At 44.0% G+C, this 17,078-nt stretch overlaps 2 protein-coding genes across 2 annotated transcripts; one reads left to right on the top strand and one right to left on the bottom strand.

The window, feature by feature from the left end:
- Window positions 1-970: 970 nt before the first annotated feature.
- cep85 (centrosomal protein 85) lies at window positions 971-12,586 on the top strand. The gene is made up of 14 exons (XM_070835464.1): window positions 971-1,060; window positions 2,015-2,074; window positions 2,177-2,308; window positions 5,440-6,230; window positions 7,394-7,524; window positions 7,729-7,846; window positions 7,959-8,144; window positions 8,603-8,755; window positions 8,848-9,002; window positions 9,118-9,235; window positions 9,959-10,009; window positions 10,101-10,208; window positions 10,310-10,553; window positions 10,660-12,586. Exons 2-14 carry the CDS (start codon window positions 2,035-2,037, stop codon window positions 10,821-10,823), a joined length of 2,391 nt encoding a protein of 796 aa, XP_070691565.1. The 5' UTR covers window positions 971-1,060; window positions 2,015-2,034; the 3' UTR covers window positions 10,824-12,586.
- ubxn11 (UBX domain protein 11) lies at window positions 12,577-16,865 on the bottom strand. The gene is given in 14 exon segments (XM_070835465.1): window positions 12,577-13,037; window positions 13,121-13,270; window positions 14,091-14,164; window positions 14,253-14,356; window positions 14,441-14,537; window positions 14,611-14,688; window positions 14,766-14,983; window positions 15,066-15,156; window positions 15,242-15,321; window positions 15,405-15,456; window positions 15,665-15,765; window positions 15,945-16,061; window positions 16,689-16,729; window positions 16,798-16,865. Coding segments are annotated over 14 exon segments (1,443 nt in total). The 3' UTR covers window positions 12,577-12,865.
- Window positions 16,866-17,078: the final 213 nt, after the last annotated feature.

Below are 17,078 nucleotides of genomic sequence, written 5' to 3'. Positions count from 1 at the left end.
TTATTTGTCCTGCATTTGAGATGCAGGATGTATTAGTACTCAGTTATGGTAGATTCAGTAATACTGAAACTCCTGGTGGTAGAAAAAATGAGGCCTTACAAGGTTGTTTTTTTTATGGGCCATGTGCTTGAATGATATATCTGACAGCACTTTTTTTGCAAACATATGAAGTTATTATTAGTTAATTATGTATAATTAATTATCATTGTACCAAGCAAAGGTGGAATAAAACAGATGTTGCAAGTAGGTGTATTACAATCACCGCAAAAAAAAAAAAAAGCCTCTGTGCAGGGTAGAGATGAGGTGTCTCAACTTCCTACAACAAACTGATGTCTGCATTTGTGTTATTTTCACTTCTTTGTCATCCAGAGTTGCAGCTGTTGTTCTGAACATGCAACTTCATTCATAGTGAAAAGCAGAAGTGTTTGAATTAAGCCAATAGGATCAGTGGCATATTTTACCATGTAGCACAATTAAAATAGACTGCGTTTTCTATTGCTGGTTTGTGTAATAATATAATAATGTATAACATTTATCTCAGTGGTATTTTGAAGTCTTATTGAATAAGTTTTGAACCGGTTTAATAAGTTTGAACTCCCATTTGAGTCTTATTTTCCAGGCTGCTCTAGCCATCTCAACGCATCTTGGTTAGGTGCGTTGGTTTTGTGTCACCGTAGAGGTTTTATGGTCATATGGTAGGATGAGCCCAGCCATCTTTGTGTCGAATCAGCTGCAACATGTCAATAAAAGCCTTAATAACACCACTAAGATACTTTTTAAGCTGTAGTCTGTAAATGTAGCCACTGCGGATACATATACCGCACAGACAGGAAACCCTCAGATGGTTTGGGAGACAACATGAAGCGTCACCGTTAAACGGGCGAGGCCGTGTCATAAAACAAGCGTCCAGTATGTCTTTGAGTGGCTGCCTGGCAGCAGAGGAGGTCCGTTCAGTTAGCTAGCGGAACAACGGCAGCAGCGGATGGTACAGATTCAGCTCCGGTTTCCAGCCTCTAACCGAGATTTGTTTCCGCGTTTCTGTGTTTACGTGAAACAAAAGGTAAAGTGAGCTTTCTATGTCAGCGCCAACAGCTGTTTTAGCCACAGTAATGTGAGCGGGAAGGCTAACGGAGATATGTTGACTCAAGTAGCCGAACAAACGGCAGCGTTGTGTTAGCTGTTAGCTAGCTTGTTAAACGGAAACGGGTTTGTGGTGGATTAGCTAAAATGGTTAACGGTGCGGTGCATCGTTGAACTACACAATTTAGTGTTACTGCAGGGAAATTATAAAGACGTTATCGTTTTAAAACAGCCGACATGTGTGTGGCTATGACTGTCGCATTTATCTGATTAGTATCAGACATTTTTAACAAATCCAATTTAGCGATTAGTCACGTTTAGCTGATAGGTTTCCTCAGGCTGGTTAAGTACTGGTGAGCAATTTCCTTTATGAATTGGCCGGTGAAGAGGATTAGTTTGCAAGGACCAGGCTGCCTCTTAGACTGCTTGTGCCCACCAGTAACATTAATCCTCGTAGTCGGTTGTCACGACTAATGTACAACTTCCTGTAGCCTCATAGGGATATAAATGTTTGTGTAACAGATTATGTAACGCTAAGACATGTGCTCATGTTGTTATTTTTGTTGCTACTCAGAAAAGTCTGTTCAGGTTGTTTCTGGCACGTTGAGGGTACAGATGAGTTTGATAGGTGATCAGTCAATGACTAACAGCTGCTGACTACCATCCAATGGACGCTCAGTTTCTAATATACAGTGAGCAAGAAGGGAGCTTTTATCCAGTGGACATCTCAGTTTGTGGTTTTAAAACATAGTTACCAGCCTCTCTCACTATATCTGAACTACAGGTGAACTATCAGGTACTTACTAATTTGCTGAAGTGAACTTCACAAACCTACATTAAGATGTTCCAGACATGCCAGTGATCCTTTTTGCCAAGTTGTTGATGTGATTTAGAATTAAACAACCATAATTCTTCCCCCCCCCATCTCAATCAGGTGATATCGTCTTGCATGGAATGACAACCTCACAGAGATATATTGAATCCAAACCAGCAGGTAAGTTCACACCCCACAACCAAAATGCCCAAACTGTGTTAGTTCAGCGTGTGTTGACACACTCCTCTGTTGCTGTTGTCTTGTTTCACTCATATACATTAGCTCGGTTTGCTGACATGGAGTGGCAGACACCAGCTGTGTCAGAGAAGTTCCAAAGCCGCTTTGGCCACCGGCCTGGAACATCGGACAGTGGGGACACTGGTCTTGGCACCTCAGCATCTGACAGCACAGAAGGTGATGAGTTCTGCTTGTTCTTCCCCCGCCTGCTGCGTGTATTGTGTAACATTGTTTAAAGCCTGTCTGTCATTAATGGAGCTTCAGTTTGCACTCTGTAGAGCCAGAATTACGTACACACACTTTACAGAATATCTGTGTTCTACAACATGCACGGTTATCATTAAAAGTCTATGCTTTTGAGTTTTTAGCAGCGGTCATAAACTGTGTAATGTGCTGAGAACTCCTGCATGTCCTCCCGGACTGAGGCTGAAAACAGTTTGTCTTCATGATAGTGTTGTTGTTGTTTCTTAGTCTATTTATAGAGTGAGAAAAATGTTCATGATCCACTGTGGGTGCAGAAGTCCCAGCCAAAAATGCCCCAAGGCTTTATTGGACTACTCTGGTGTTAAAGTTAATAGGGAGGACTGGGCAGCTAAATGGAAACTGGACCTTGACTGTGGAGGAAAATGTCACGTTTTATTTATTTTTTTATCATTATTTTAAATGGGAATATCCCACTGGAGAAAATGTGGAATCTCACTGGAGGCTGGGCGTGTGTGTGTGTACTATATTTATATGTGTGTACACCGAGTGGAAACAATAACAGAAGAAAGATTCCATGTAATGGCTGGCCAACCGTGGTGGATAGTCTCATGTACAATAGGAAACACTCCAAAATAATCAACTGGAAAATTATCAGAATTGTATCAACACAGTAAGATTTGAGTTTAATGAAGCTGGTGTTCTTGGCAGTCCTGAGTTCAATGTTTTTGCTCTTTACACCAAGTGTCATGCACGTTAGTTGGCTTCCCTGAGGTGCTCCTAAGGATGCCTTTAACACGTGATGACTTTTGCGCATTTCTAAACATTGTTGTGGATCTTTAATGGTATCAGGGTGGCAGTTGTACTCATAATCACCCTGAACAGTTGTGTAATTGCAAAGATATATCCAGTTTACACATTTTTATGAGTCCATTTCATACACACTCTGTTTTAGTGCTTTCCTGATCACTATGGTGATCCCTGCACACCTTCTGGTCCCTAGATAAACATCATTAAACCTCAAAGCGAGGGCGTAGAGAACGGTTAGTGATTTTAGCTGATGCATATCTTCTTTGTCTTCCAAATAACTTAATAATGTTAATCTTGAGGTGTTCAGTGTGTTATGTTACAAGCCCTAAACACACTCACGTAGCGCAGGGCTTGGAAGACCACATTCCTCGGAGGGTTGAGCTGCATTCAAGCAAATGGTGCTCCAGCTCCTTATTAGAGTCTTGATATTTACCATTTGTTGGGTTTGCATGATTTTTTTCCAACCCTGCACATGCTTACGTGGTGTGTGGTATCATCTTTGGATACATGTCCTTCATAGCTGTCGTCTTTACGTGGGCTTCTTTATGAATCCAACTACTTTTTACAGGCGTCACTTGTTTAGTTACAACTGTCGAGCATGCTGCTGGTGCTTGCACAGCTTTGCCCTGGCACTTAAACTGACAGCCATGCCTAGCAACATGACAATTAGTCCCAAATTTAGCCAGTGTAATGACCCGTTGTGGATAATACTGTAAAGAATACTCTGCTCGTAAATTAAACAGCTTCAGGAAACCAGAACGGACAGTAGGTTCTTAATTTCAGTAGGTGGGTGTTTCTCAAAACATTTTGTTTTATAGCTGTAGGTAATTGGCACATATGTTGCAAAATTTCAGAAGGCAGGAATGTCTTTTGAGCAAACATCTAGCAAATGTTCTTCCTACAGAGGAGTTTAGACTTGTTCCAGCCAGTCATGAACTATTGGAGCCTGGAGGCTTCCTTTATGTTTGAAGTTCCACCTTTCTGAAAGCTTGGTGCTGCTTTCATAATTTTCTTGCTTTTTTACTTATTATTATTTTCCTTGTGATTGAAGAGTTTCTAATATAACAAAGTTCAATCAGTCTTTGACTGTGTGTGTGTGTGTGTGTGTGTGTGTGTGTGTGTGTGTGTGTGTGTGTGTGTGTGTGTGTGTGTGTGTGTGTGTGTGTGTGTGTGTGTGTGTGTGTGTGTGTGTGTGTGTGTGTGTTGAGGTGGGAGGAGGCAAGGTGCTTAAATAAGCGGCACCCACAGATCACTCTGTAACTTGAGAGGTGGGCTATAAATACCCCTAACCTTTCCTGTGTGTGCCTGTTTGTGTGTGTTTGCTCAGAGCTTGATACAGGCCGGTTTGACGGTTCGAGGACAATACGGCTTTGGGCACGCGGCCTGCCTGCTGCGACGCTGTCAGTCTTAGCTTCAGGTCAATTTCGTATTCTTCAGAAATGCAGAGGACGGACTCTGGTTTTGATTTAAAGCGTTCTGCAACTGGGCTCACCTCAGTTCAGCCTTAGAAAAAAATGCCACAGCTAATAACATGTTTGATGCGTTCGAGTGAATGCCAGATTTCCAGACTTCAGCAGGTCTCCCAGGTTTGTAATGCTGTTGCAGTTGGAGTTGTGTAACTCTCGGTTGTGGTGGTGCTTGTGGACATTTCTGTAGGTTGATTGTAGTGATTTTGGATGTGTTCCTGAAACATAATGTGATCTCTGAGGTTTCCAAATGAAGACAGTTAACATTTTTGTGTGTTTTTAATGGAGGGGATTGAGTGTGTATTCAGACTAGCGCTGTGTCTGTGGGTGCTTATTTTTGCATGTTGTTATGGGAATAATTACAATAGTTTCTGCTAAATAACAAGGAAGACCCTTTAGTCAGCTATTTTGTCTATTCTATCATAATAGAATTTTACAGTGGATTATAATTGTCTCGCATGTCCACTCAATGTCGTGGCAGCTAGCATAATCTTTTATCAATGATTTACAGCAACATATTGTTTATGTTAATCACATAATACAGAGCTTTTATTCTGCGCATTGGTTTAAGTCTATTATAAGCCTGTTCCCTTGGTTGAGTCAGTCAGAGCCAGTTAATTCTTTTAGTGGTGACACCTCATCATCAAAGTAGGCCACCCATAAACCCTGCTGCATCTACTTTACATCACCGACTGAAAATAGAGAAAATGGCCTGCAGTAGTGCTCTAGATAATCTGCACTGATTTAACAAGGTCTATCTGCATGTTGAATAGTGAGAGAATAACATTTAATGTAATTTCTAACAACTCTTTCTTCTTTTACTCTTAAAAGATTTCTGCAGCTCCAGCAGCAGCCCCCCTTTCCAGCCCATCCGCAGTCAGATCCCCATACCCACTGCACATGTCATGCCATCCACGGCCGGAGCCCCGGCCTCTAAGCCCCAGGCATGTGTCCAGGAGGACTCCCTGTCCTCTGAGGGCCACAGGTCTTCCTCTGGCTCCAGAACCCCGAGTGGCTCCACCTCGAAGTCTTCCTCTCTCTCCAAATCTGCATCTTCACCCAACTTGGATGGTCAGGCTGGTGTGGGAGGTGATCCTGTGGGGCCAAAGCCAGACTGCCTGAGCCGCTACCGCAGCCTTGTGAATGGGCTGGACCACTCGCTTTTCCCCTCAGATCACACACGGGTGGATGAGGGCCAGAGGTTTGACACTCCTGCTGTGGAGCCTACGCTAAATCAGTCAGCGCTGCTGGGGGGGCTATGCCCTGATGTCAGACTCCGATTACAGACGACTGGGATTAGAGACGCCTCAGACTGCATGGCTGAGGCCTACAGAGGAGGCATGGAGCACAGCTATAAGATTCTGCCTGAAGCGAGGCCTGGGGTTCCCGGCACAGCAGAAACCTCTAATCAGAGGGCCAGTCAGCCTGGTGCAGCCGGATCCCCTGGAGTTTATGCAAGCCCTCTCAGCCTGCAGACACAGGCTCTGCTGAGGGAGCATTCAGGCTCCAAGGGTTATGAGCCTTTGCGGCAGGACAGATGTAGTGAAATGGCCAGCTGGCAGCAACAACAGCAACATAAGCAGCAACTGGAGAGTTTACGCCTGCAAGTGGAACAAATGCAGGTAAGCAGTGGAAAATTGCACTACATCACAACGGGCTGCTGTGAAGAGGGAGAGTTGGATTCTCTGAGGAAAACACCTTGACAAGCTAAAGGCAGTTAGAGTAGACATGTGGGGCAGCCTGTTCTTTGTGGACATTGAAATCTGTCCAGAAATTTTGCTTCTGACACATATAGGTCAACATTGGCAAATAACGTTCCATTAAATAAAGCCTGAAGCCATACAGACGCTGTGTCCTATTTTATGGTGGGATTTGTCTAGTCAGTACAATCAAAATCACAAGAACTTCAGAGAAATTTCTGGTGTTTGTTGTCAGATTTATTAAAGAAGTTACATTTTATTACAGGTTTAATTCAGAAAATCCTATGTGTGATCAGTGCTGAACAGCTCATCACAGCTTCCCTTTCGCAGTTGTTTTGCAAAACTGGCGAAATTGTAAAAAGCTGTTGTACAACTGCTCTTCACCAGATGCTGACACTTTATCACTTTAACACAATTTGAAAAAAACCCAACTGGGCAAAATTTTCAAGTGCAAAATCCACTTGGACCCACAGGGGTTTTTATCATCTGAAGAAATCATAGAACTTCTGTCAAGTTTTAGTAATGGCGACCATTCCAACATTGTTGTGTGAACTAAATGATTGACTGTTAGAGTTGTGATTCAGCGACAGCATTCGTTCATTCATTCACGGTGCCGAATGTATTCCTCAGGCACCAGAATACATCGACATCTGGCCGTGCTTTCAGTGTGTCGGAGGAAGGACTTAAAATAGTCGCTGAGGTGGAATTACATGCTACTGTAAAGAGAGATTGGCAGTGCTTCATACTGAATGAGTTTTATTTCTCTTTTGTGACATTTGACCATGTCGTTATTGACAGAGTATCTGTTGTCAGGTGACTGCTGGGGTGTCAGAATTGTTTGATCAGGCGCTAAGTGAGCCAAGTGATAATTCCCGAGCTGTTTGCCTTTTGTTTTGCGTTACTATTTTTGTGTTCCTGTCATCACCTGTATCACGTGCACCATAAACCATCCATACTGACAAAGCAGTATTTATTTTCAGCATTAATATTGTGCGTTTGTAAATCTTTGCATGTCATCACCTTTGTATATGTTCGCCACACGACGCAGCTCCAACTGTCACATGGTTTTTGTCCTCTTCCTACAGTTGATGAGTGCTGGAGTGGGTCAGTACCCGTCTATGTACTCAGCGCCCGTCCACTCAGAATCTGGCAAGTGGGATGCTCTGGTCAAAGCCAGTGAGAGTCTGCTGAAGGAGAAGGAGCTTATCATTGAGAGGCAAGCCTTTCAAATAATTTTACTGCTCATGCAGGGACTCTCCATGAAGGGGAGTGTAGGCGAATCACAAAAGATATTCAAGAGTTCACTGGGAATTAATATAGTGCGAGACAAAAGTATTCATGTTTGTCCCTTAACCCCAGGGGCTACACAGTGCTTTTATCAGAGTGTTTATTGTTGTTCTTGTGTTGATGATGGTTACAGACAAAAGCAGCATATGGCCCAGTTAGAGCAGCGTCTGAGGGAAAGCGAGCTGCAAGTGCATGGAGCCCTCCTGGGCCGAGGAGCTTCTTATGGGGATATGTGCATGCTGCGGCTACAGGTATAGTGAAAGCTCACACAAGCAGCACTGTGTCACACTGTCATCACCCTCACTAACTATTTGCCCTCAAGAACCTTCACTGAAACTTTGGCATCACATGGTGGCTTCACAGGAGGCTCAGAGGGAGAACGTGTTTCTGAGGGCTCAGTTTACTGAGCGCACCGACTGTGTTGCCCTGGAAAAGGCAGAGGCAGAGCGCAGACTGGGGGCAGTCGAGGCCGAAACACGCCGACTAACTGAGAGCCTGAAGGAGACCTGTGAGAGACACGCAGAGGAGATGAAGAAACAGGAAGAGAGGGTTTGTGCTTCCTTCCTTCCTAACATACAGTGTTGCAAGCAAGCGAATCACAAAAGTAACATGAAAAAAATAAAGGCTCTGAGAAGATTAAGTTGTTAAGATCCTGTCACATTTCCAGCTGCAGTAGTTCCAGACGGCTGATATTATGGAAAAAAAGCACTACACAGGAAACTTTTCTCTCCCCACAGAAGCTGAGATGCTTTTGATAAAATCAAACTCTGTGCATAAATAGATCCCACATGTTGCGCACAACCGTAGGCTCAACAAGTTGACTCATTTACAGAAAGATGAAAGGGCCACCTCTCTGAGGCTGACATGTGATGGTGTTGTAGGAACAGTTTGTTCTCGCCCTGTGTCTTCTTGCTTGCTTTGAGTTGTCAATTGCTGTAGCACCTATTTCTTGCTACCCTATGAGCGTATTATCCCTCTATATCACCACATACGCCTAATCTGTGCAGATCCGCAGTCGAGACAAGCACATCAACAACCTGAAGAAGAAGTGTCAGAAGGAGTCGGAGCTGAAGAGGGAGAACCAGCAGCGTATTGAGACTCTGGAGCGCTATCTAGCTGACCTGCCCACCTTGGAGGACTACCAGAGCCAGAACAAGCAGGTTAGGACAGTTTCATGCATTCTTACCAGGACTCTTCTGGTTTATGTGTATAAATCATTAAACCCGGTGTATGTCTTTGTTTTTTGTATCAGCTTCTGGAGGCTGAACAGCAGGTGGCTCAGCTTCAAGAGAAAGTCCGAGAATTGGAGGCCTGTCTCGAGACGACGTGCTCACAGCTGCGGGAAAAAGATGCACATCTGGAGGATCAGAAACGCAGGGAGAGAGACCTGCTGACCACCATCACTGAGTACGCACACCAACAGCCCGACGACAAAGTACCATCCTCTCAGTGGGCATGCTAATTCAAACAGTAATAACTCTGAGTAACGTCTGTTTGGTGTTTTTATTTTTGTCTTAATCAGTATGCAGCAGCGGGTACAGCAGGGCCTTGAGGACGGAGCCAGACTGCCTTCCCTGGATGTGGAGAAGCTCAGAGGAGAGAACAACACTCTGAGAGAGGAGCAGCAGAGACTCAAAAAGGTCTGCTGTTTGTTTCTTTTGAGTGAAAAGTTCTGCATACTTGAAATACTCATGGGACAGTTTTTTACTCATGAAGTACAGTGGGGTACGAGGAAATTTTATGAATTGGGGTTAAAGCAAAGCATTAATCCATTAGTAATATTAGTACACCTTTGTGGCACCCAAAAAATACCAAGTGGGAATTGATTTATTCCATACACTGTTGATTCTATGCAATATTATTGTAGTTTTACTGATTGTGCTTCACCCCACATGATTCGGCCTCAGAAAGTTGATCGGACTGAAGCTAAGCTTAGAGGAAATGTGTGTTCAGTTAAGTTTGAACAAATGAGAACTGTTCGTTTCTGTGGAAGTAAGTCTGTGTGCATTGTGGTCAAAGTGTGTAGCAGCAAACTGTTCATCAAATACTTCCTATTATGTCTGAATGATTCTTATCTGTCTGCCTTGTCATTGGTTTTAGAGCGTAGCTGCTCCGAATGTCCTCTCTGTAATGTTTACTGTGCTTGCTCTCCTGTTTTGTGCCTCACCTGCAAAGTAAACGCTTCCAGGCATGAAGACGCACACACAAACACATTATTCCCATGAAGCTTAGGTCACATCCCCCCAGTCCCACAGCAGAGGGAGGAGAAAGATGTAGTTTGATATTAAAATTGAGGAGGGGTTGTTTTTTTTTATGTCTGTCCTATCTGCTCTCATTTTAAAGCCCAGTTTGTCTCTTCGCAGGTCATCGAGAAGCAGCATCGAATGATGGAACAGCTTGGCTCCCAGATCCAGGTGTCTATCTCCGCACAATGAGTCTAAGTGATCTGTCTGTCCAGTTTTCTAGTTTCTTAACATGTGAGTCATTAATTGTTCCTGTCTGCAGTCTTTGGAGGAGCAGATATCTCAGGAAGAGAGCAGCTCTCAGGCTCTCAGGGAGGAAGTGTTGGCCAAAGAGCAGAATGCGTTAGAGCTCCACACAGCCATGAAGGAGGTGAGATAGATTAATGCCACAAAAATGATCCAGTGTAAACCTGGTCAGAAATCTCTCGACACTTTGGCCGCATAATCCTGACGCTGACTTCTGCGTTTCAGCTGTCCGCCCAGAACCAGGAACTGATGGAGCAGAATCTGACCCTGCAGGAGCAAATGAGCGATCCGGAGCACAGGAGCAGCAGCCAGGCCTCCTCGGCCCTGCAGCCAGCTGGGGCTCGGCTCACTCAGAGGCTGCATGCGGAGATCGCTTCCTGCCTCAGTGACCTGCGCTCCCTGTGCAGCATCCTCACCCAGAGAGCTCAGGGACAAGACCCCAACCTCTCCCTGCTGCTCGGCCTCACATGTAAGCACCACCTCTTGTTGATAGTAGAGTTAATGTTACTGCTTTTAATGTGATCACTTGTTTCAGGGAAAATGTGCGAATCAGACATGTTTTTTTTTTTTCCCAGCACCCCCACCAGTGGCAGAGCAGGCCGAGGACTGGATGAGCCCAGAGGTGCTGCAGAAGAAGCTCGTTGAGGCTCAGCAGCTCCGTCGAGACGTTGAGGAACTACGCAATGTGATACTGGACCGTTACGCACAGGACATGGGAGAAAACTGCATCACCCAGTAGCCCTGACGCCCAGGTGATGGGTAGCGTGAGCCCCCACTTCACCTCCGAAAGGGGCTCTTCTTTCAGTTACTGAATGTCAGAAAGAGGACTGGATTTTTATTTTCTTAAAAACGAGGACAAAGGAAAGCCCAGATGGTTTAGCTTCTCCCTTCGTCGACTGACTGTACGTCGATTCTCAAGTCTGCCTGTAGCTCAGATCCTTCCCATCCCCCGTGAGTTCATCTATTTCAGTCCAAGGGCTAACAGAGAATAACTTACCTCTAATACTTGATCCTTAAGCATTGTCTGCGTGTGCTTTTTTAATAATGATGACATGATGCTGTCAGTTACCAAACAGTCTTATACTTTTTTGTTCTATCTAGTGGATAACTATTTGTGTCCCACAGATATAATTTATTTAATTAATTTCCCTCTCGAGGGGAATTATTCAAGAAGTGGTTGACAATCAACTGAAGATATTTTTAATCTTTGCTTTTAACTGAATTCAGAAGGAAATGTTGCTAACATGCCATTATTTAAAATGGTGAACACTGTAACATTAGACTCTGCTGTGAGGTACAAGACTTGGACAACTGGAGGGTTTAATACCAAATCAGCTTCTCACACCAACAGGCCTCCGACAGTTTTATTACCAAAGAAACTCTGGTCGAAGCAGTTGTGCAAGTCTGCGAATGTCTGTGAACGCTTCTCCCTGCTGCAGGCCTCGTTCTGAATGAACACCAACATGTGCCTTTCTGTCACGTTTGCAACCACAATGCTAATTCATTTCTAGACCAACCACAAAGGGCTGTTTGCAGCTGACTCTTCCAATATGACCCTTTTTGTTTTTCTCTCTCTCTCTCTCTCTCTCAGCGTATCAACCAGTAGGATAGTCAATACATTCCCTGACTCTGAATGTAGCGGATAACTTTGGGCCGCATCACAGAGCGCGTGGAGGCCCCCTACACTGTTCTTGTTCCTGTTAGTTGAATGAAGTTAGTTCCTCAGTCTGTGTGTAGATTAATAACTTCACAGTATACTGTACATTTCAGGTTGATAACGGCTGACTCGCATCCAGCTGAGTGGTTTAAACAGTATTAATCTTCAGTATTATTTATTTGTTTTGTTTGCATTGACAACTCAGTGGGCCCTCCTAATGTGTTGCTGTAACAATGTGCTAATGTGCTTGAGCAAACTTGGCATCCACAGCGTGTAAAGGTCCCATGAAGTGGCTCTTAGATAGAAACTATCTCCTGTGGTTTGAAGTGTTTCATATAGGATGTTGGTGCTGGATTTAGCAGAGCTTAAGAATTGGTTCTTGAGGATCCTTGACCTTCTTCAGGTGGAAGAGGGACATGTTTAAATCCCAAGTGGTAGTGGTGATGATGATGGGAGGGGTTGGCTGGTTCACCCCCATGAATCCCTCAATCACATTGTACTAGATAGAATTTTATATTTGCCCTGAGCGCAGGATAAGCCATTTAAAAAAAAAACTTGACACTTTGCAGGAAGAGAAAGGGATTTTAATATAAAAAATATGCAACAAAGACTCATTTTTTGACAAATTACACAGAACAACACACCCAGGGACACACAAGCCATTTTTTTTCATTTCATGGGACCTTTAAAAACTCAATTAGCACAATAATTGTCTTTGGAAAGTCAGGCTCCGCATGCCTTAACATCTCAAATGTTTTTGCAAAAGGGAAAAAAGATGTTTATATTTTCATACTTTTGTCCTTGTTTGTATTTGCATATTTTAGAAATAAAGATTTTCAACATTTTGGTTTGTTTTAATTAGTTTTGAGCTTCATTTGATTTCCTTTTTTTTTTTTTTTTTTTTTAAACTACTTTATTTTGATCACTTCTGTGCAGAAAGACTGCACAGGATTCCTGATTAGTGATGCACAGGTTCGATATGCTTAATCAATATCAGCCGTTTATTAAGCCAATCTGGTGTCGACCATGACATCAAAATAAAATCTGGAGTTTGGCCACCAGCATCATTCATTCAGACTCCACTTTAAAAACAAGAATCCTTTACAAGTCACCCATAACCCTTTTTATAGGTTTATTTTACTGCCCTCGGTCGATGAACAAGGGTGTTGCCTCTTTCTTAGCAGCACAGTGGCGTTCGTTGTGAGTCCACACGCTTGGAGCGTCTGGCAGTCGTCACTGTAGCAGCACTGTGGGTACGCACTGATGATGTCATAACCAGGGAGACCGCCTCCACCTCTAATGCAAGAGAGACAAGCAGTCAGCGTCACCTGATACAAAGACAGACGATCCGTGGTCACTGCTGGAGGATGTGGGCTCACCTGTGCTGGTCCAGATACTGCCGCAGGTCGCCGATTGTTTCAGAGAGGCACATTTTCAATACGTAAGTGTGATTCCCGTTTTCTGACTTCACCTTGAGTGTAGTAACATCACAGGCGGACGAAGGCCGGTTGGGGCTGAATGTCTGCAGTCTGAAAGGCATTTCAAACACACTGAAATACTTTAGAATGGCTCAGACTTCAGTCCCATCACAGGCTGAGGAGTGCTGGCTGTCCATGATGACCTGCCCTATTTTTCAGACCAGCGCAAACAGTAATCTCCACAGTTAGTATTTTAATCAGCCTGTACATCATGTAATGTCTTCTTGGATCCAATAATTCCTTTAACCCCATAAGTCCTGTTTTTCCATGTAACTTTCCTTGTCACATACACAGTTTTGCATCTTACACTGAGCGACTTATCAAAATGCACTTTTTAATGTCTTCTCAACTTAAATATATGTCCCTGGTGTCCCTACAGCCAAACTGAGAAGCGACCATCATCCTACTTTTTATCCTGCTCCATCTTTAACTGAATGTGTAAAAAAAGCTCTGTTTAGATTTGGCTCCCGTTCTGATGTCATAAGGGGATCTGTTGATCATGTGATCAACTCCTCCAGCTCTTTGGCAGGCCGGCTGTCCCCGCCCACCAAAAACCCCCTGAATCCACCTCGCTGTCCGCCACCGTTTTTTCACTGTCAGCTCCCAGTAACATGAAGACATCGACAGCGAGAGCGAAGCAGCGGATTGTTTCTGTTCTTCTAAAACAGAGCGTTAAGACAGAAGCTGAAAACAGCAACAGCAGCCAGAAAAAGAATGTGTTTTTTGAACATTAAACCATTTAAGTCCGCTCAGGTATGAAATGAGCAGAACATGGGACCTTTAAACCCAAGATGCAGTATGTTTCATGGCCGTACCTTAAGGCCAGATGGGAATATTCTTCATCTGTGATGGAGGACAAAATTTTGAGTACCTCTCTTTCATTGCTTGCAGTGCCAGTGTGTCGATGAGGATGACAGAGTTGCTGCTCTTTGCATCAGATGAACCCTGGTGAAAGGACTAGTTAGAGATCTGGTAAACAGAGGGATTAGCAGATGAGATAAATGGATACAAATGACCTCTGCTTGCTGCTCACCTGCAGGACATCCCTCACTGAGTCCCTGATGTCAATCACTCGACCGGCCTTCACCACCACCTTCGGTAACCTGCTCAGGAACTGATCCATTCTCAACTTCTTGACTGTGGAGAGAAGAAAATGAGTGCGACGGTGAGGTTTTTCACTTCAGGTGTGACTTTTTTTTGTGACTTTTTTCCAGGACAGACCTGATTCCTCTTTCTCCCCACCAACAGCTTTTCCTTCTCCAGGAAACTGATTCCACGGCCGCCTGAAAGTGAATTCCTCATCTCGCCTGTCACGAACCTAGCACAAGAAATTAGTAGTAGCATTGTCGCTCATTTTATGCATTTGCTCACAGACGGAGGCAGACACAAACCTCAAACGGCACGCCATGTGGAAATCTTTCTTGAAGCTCAGATGGAAAGTAACCGTCCATCAGATCTCGCATGCACTGCTGCAAAAATGCAAAGAAAGAGGATTTGAACCACCAAAGAATCCAGTTTGAAGTATCAGCAGTTTCAGGAGGCTAACCTGGGTGCTTTGCTCCTGATACGAGCGGAAAGGGCCATCAAACATGACAATCCCGTTGCTGTAGAGGCTCAGCTGAACGGGATCCTTCTTTGCCAGCTGTGCCCCTGTGACTGTCGACCGCACAAAACACTCTCCCTCCCCTGCGAGGACGTTCAGCTCCCTGATCCTCTGCAGCACGAGTTCAAAGTTCATGTGGAAGTTCCTGATCCGGGAGTCGTCTGAACAGAGAGGACACACAGCATGTTAGGAGTCATTTGGGAAAGCTTGTGGCTTGGAAAGACGACAGCAGAAGGAAACTACCTGGCTGCCAGAGGCCTCCGTCTGAGTTGTGCGGCTGCTCGGTCTCAGCAGAGTCTCCCACCCAGATCAAACCATAGTCATTTAGAAAGCTCTGCAAGCGAGGGGTCAGCAGAAATCAGTGCGGTGCCATCGCAATATAAACAACTCAAATGAGATGTTTTATCAAATGAACTCACCTCCATTTCACACACTTGATTCTGCAGTTGCTGGCATCTTCTTTCAACGTCGGCTCTGTCACTCAGATCAGGGGCTCTCCCTAAATGCACACACAGGAAAGACACAACCAAGATCAAAGCCTCCTGTCGAGAGACGTACATCGAACGGACGCACATTTGTTACCTGGTTCTTGGAGAGGCCTCAGTTTTTCCTCCAGAGCTGAAATCTTTTTAGCCTTCAGGGGAAACAAAGAGGATTTAAAGTAAGGGCTTGATAAGTTTTGACAAGTGTGTGTGTGTGTGTGTGTGTGTGTGTGTGTGTGTGTGTGTGTGTGTGTGTGTGTGTGTGTGTGTGTGTGTGTGTGTGTGTGTGTGTGTGTGTGTGTGTGTGTGTGTGTGTGTGTGTGTGTGTGTGTGTGTGTGTGTGTGTGTGCGTGCTCTCACCTTGCGCTCGATCTCCTCTGCTTGGCTCCTCACTGTTTTCTCCAGCAGGGCCACCCGCTGCATCATGGCAGACATTAGCTCAAAGTCGCTCGGTGGAGCACCTGAATATGAGGAGCTTAATGTGCGTAAAAGCATCCTGTTCACTCTTAAAGATGATTTTTTTTTTTTGCATGGCAACTTAAAAATAACAATATTTACAATATTAGATTAGATATTGGGTTAGATCTTCAGTCTGTTTCACTATAAATAAATGAAGATAAACTTTGTGTTCATGTATTACCTTTCTTTAACGGGGCTTTTGACTGAGAAGTGGAGGCAGGATTGGCGGGAGTGTGAGAGGTCAGGGGCGGATGTCGATCAGAGGATTCATCGTCATCAGCCAACGCTGCCTGAAATTCTGAAAAAACCCAAAACATTAAAACATGTGAGAGAAGGGATTAAAAATAAGACCATATTCATGGTTTACTATTATTTATAGCAAAAGCCAGTCTGTCAGAGTATTGAGTTAACCAGAGGTGGGGTGTGAGTACAGTATTTACATATTAACATATCTGAGGTACTAATGCAGTACTTTACTTAATGTCACTTTATACTTCGGCTCTTCTACATTTAAGAGGTAAATACTGTAGTTAATCAGTCCTACAACTATCTGACAGCTACTTTACATATTTACATTACATGTAAAACACATGAGGAGCATATAAAATATGATGCTTTTGCTCGTTGTTTAAACTGTCCAATAGTATATACAATTACAGCTGAAATAGTTAGCTGATTAATTAATTAGTATGTCAGTTATGTCTTTATTCATTAAAAAAAAAAAAATCTCACAGTTCCAGCTTGATATAAGATTTTATATGTGGTATAATTAATGCATTTTCCTACATACTTTTACTTAATTAAGTAATATTTTCAAGGCACTCTCACTTATAATGCAGTATTCTTGTGTGGTATTAGTACTTCAGTGTTCTCCCTCCACTGCTGATGCTGTTTTTAGTGGTATATGGTTTGACAGTCAGCCTACCTTTTAACATGTTCCTCCTGAAAGGCACCTTTCGTGTGTCCCTGAGGATCAAACACAGTTTAGTTTCTCACTCCTGCACAGTAACATTAGCACACAGCCTGTCTCCCACCCAGGAACCTACATGTGCTCGTTCAGAGGGCGCCTCGTTTTCTTCAGCATGGACAAAGGTGAGCTCATTTGACCAGAGACAGGACAGGTGAACCTCTGAGCCCCAGACTGTCTCCACCGCAGGGCTGCGAGGGAGCTCATCTGTTTGTTTGGAGGCGGTTGTCAGGAGCAACGCGGAGCAAACAGTTGGTGAAGGGGAAGAGGACCCGGATGCTTCCGGTTTCATCCGCAGGAGGGCGCTGTTTCTGTCTGTCTGTGTCTCTGTGTATGTCTCTGTGTCTG

The sequence above is a fragment of the Pempheris klunzingeri genome, chromosome 8, assembly GCF_042242105.1.
Source record: "Pempheris klunzingeri isolate RE-2024b chromosome 8, fPemKlu1.hap1, whole genome shotgun sequence".
NCBI lineage: Eukaryota > Metazoa > Chordata > Actinopteri > Acropomatiformes > Pempheridae > Pempheris > Pempheris klunzingeri.
Note: the sequence above shows the minus strand (reverse complement) of the source record. Positions and strands in the feature narration are given on the sequence as shown.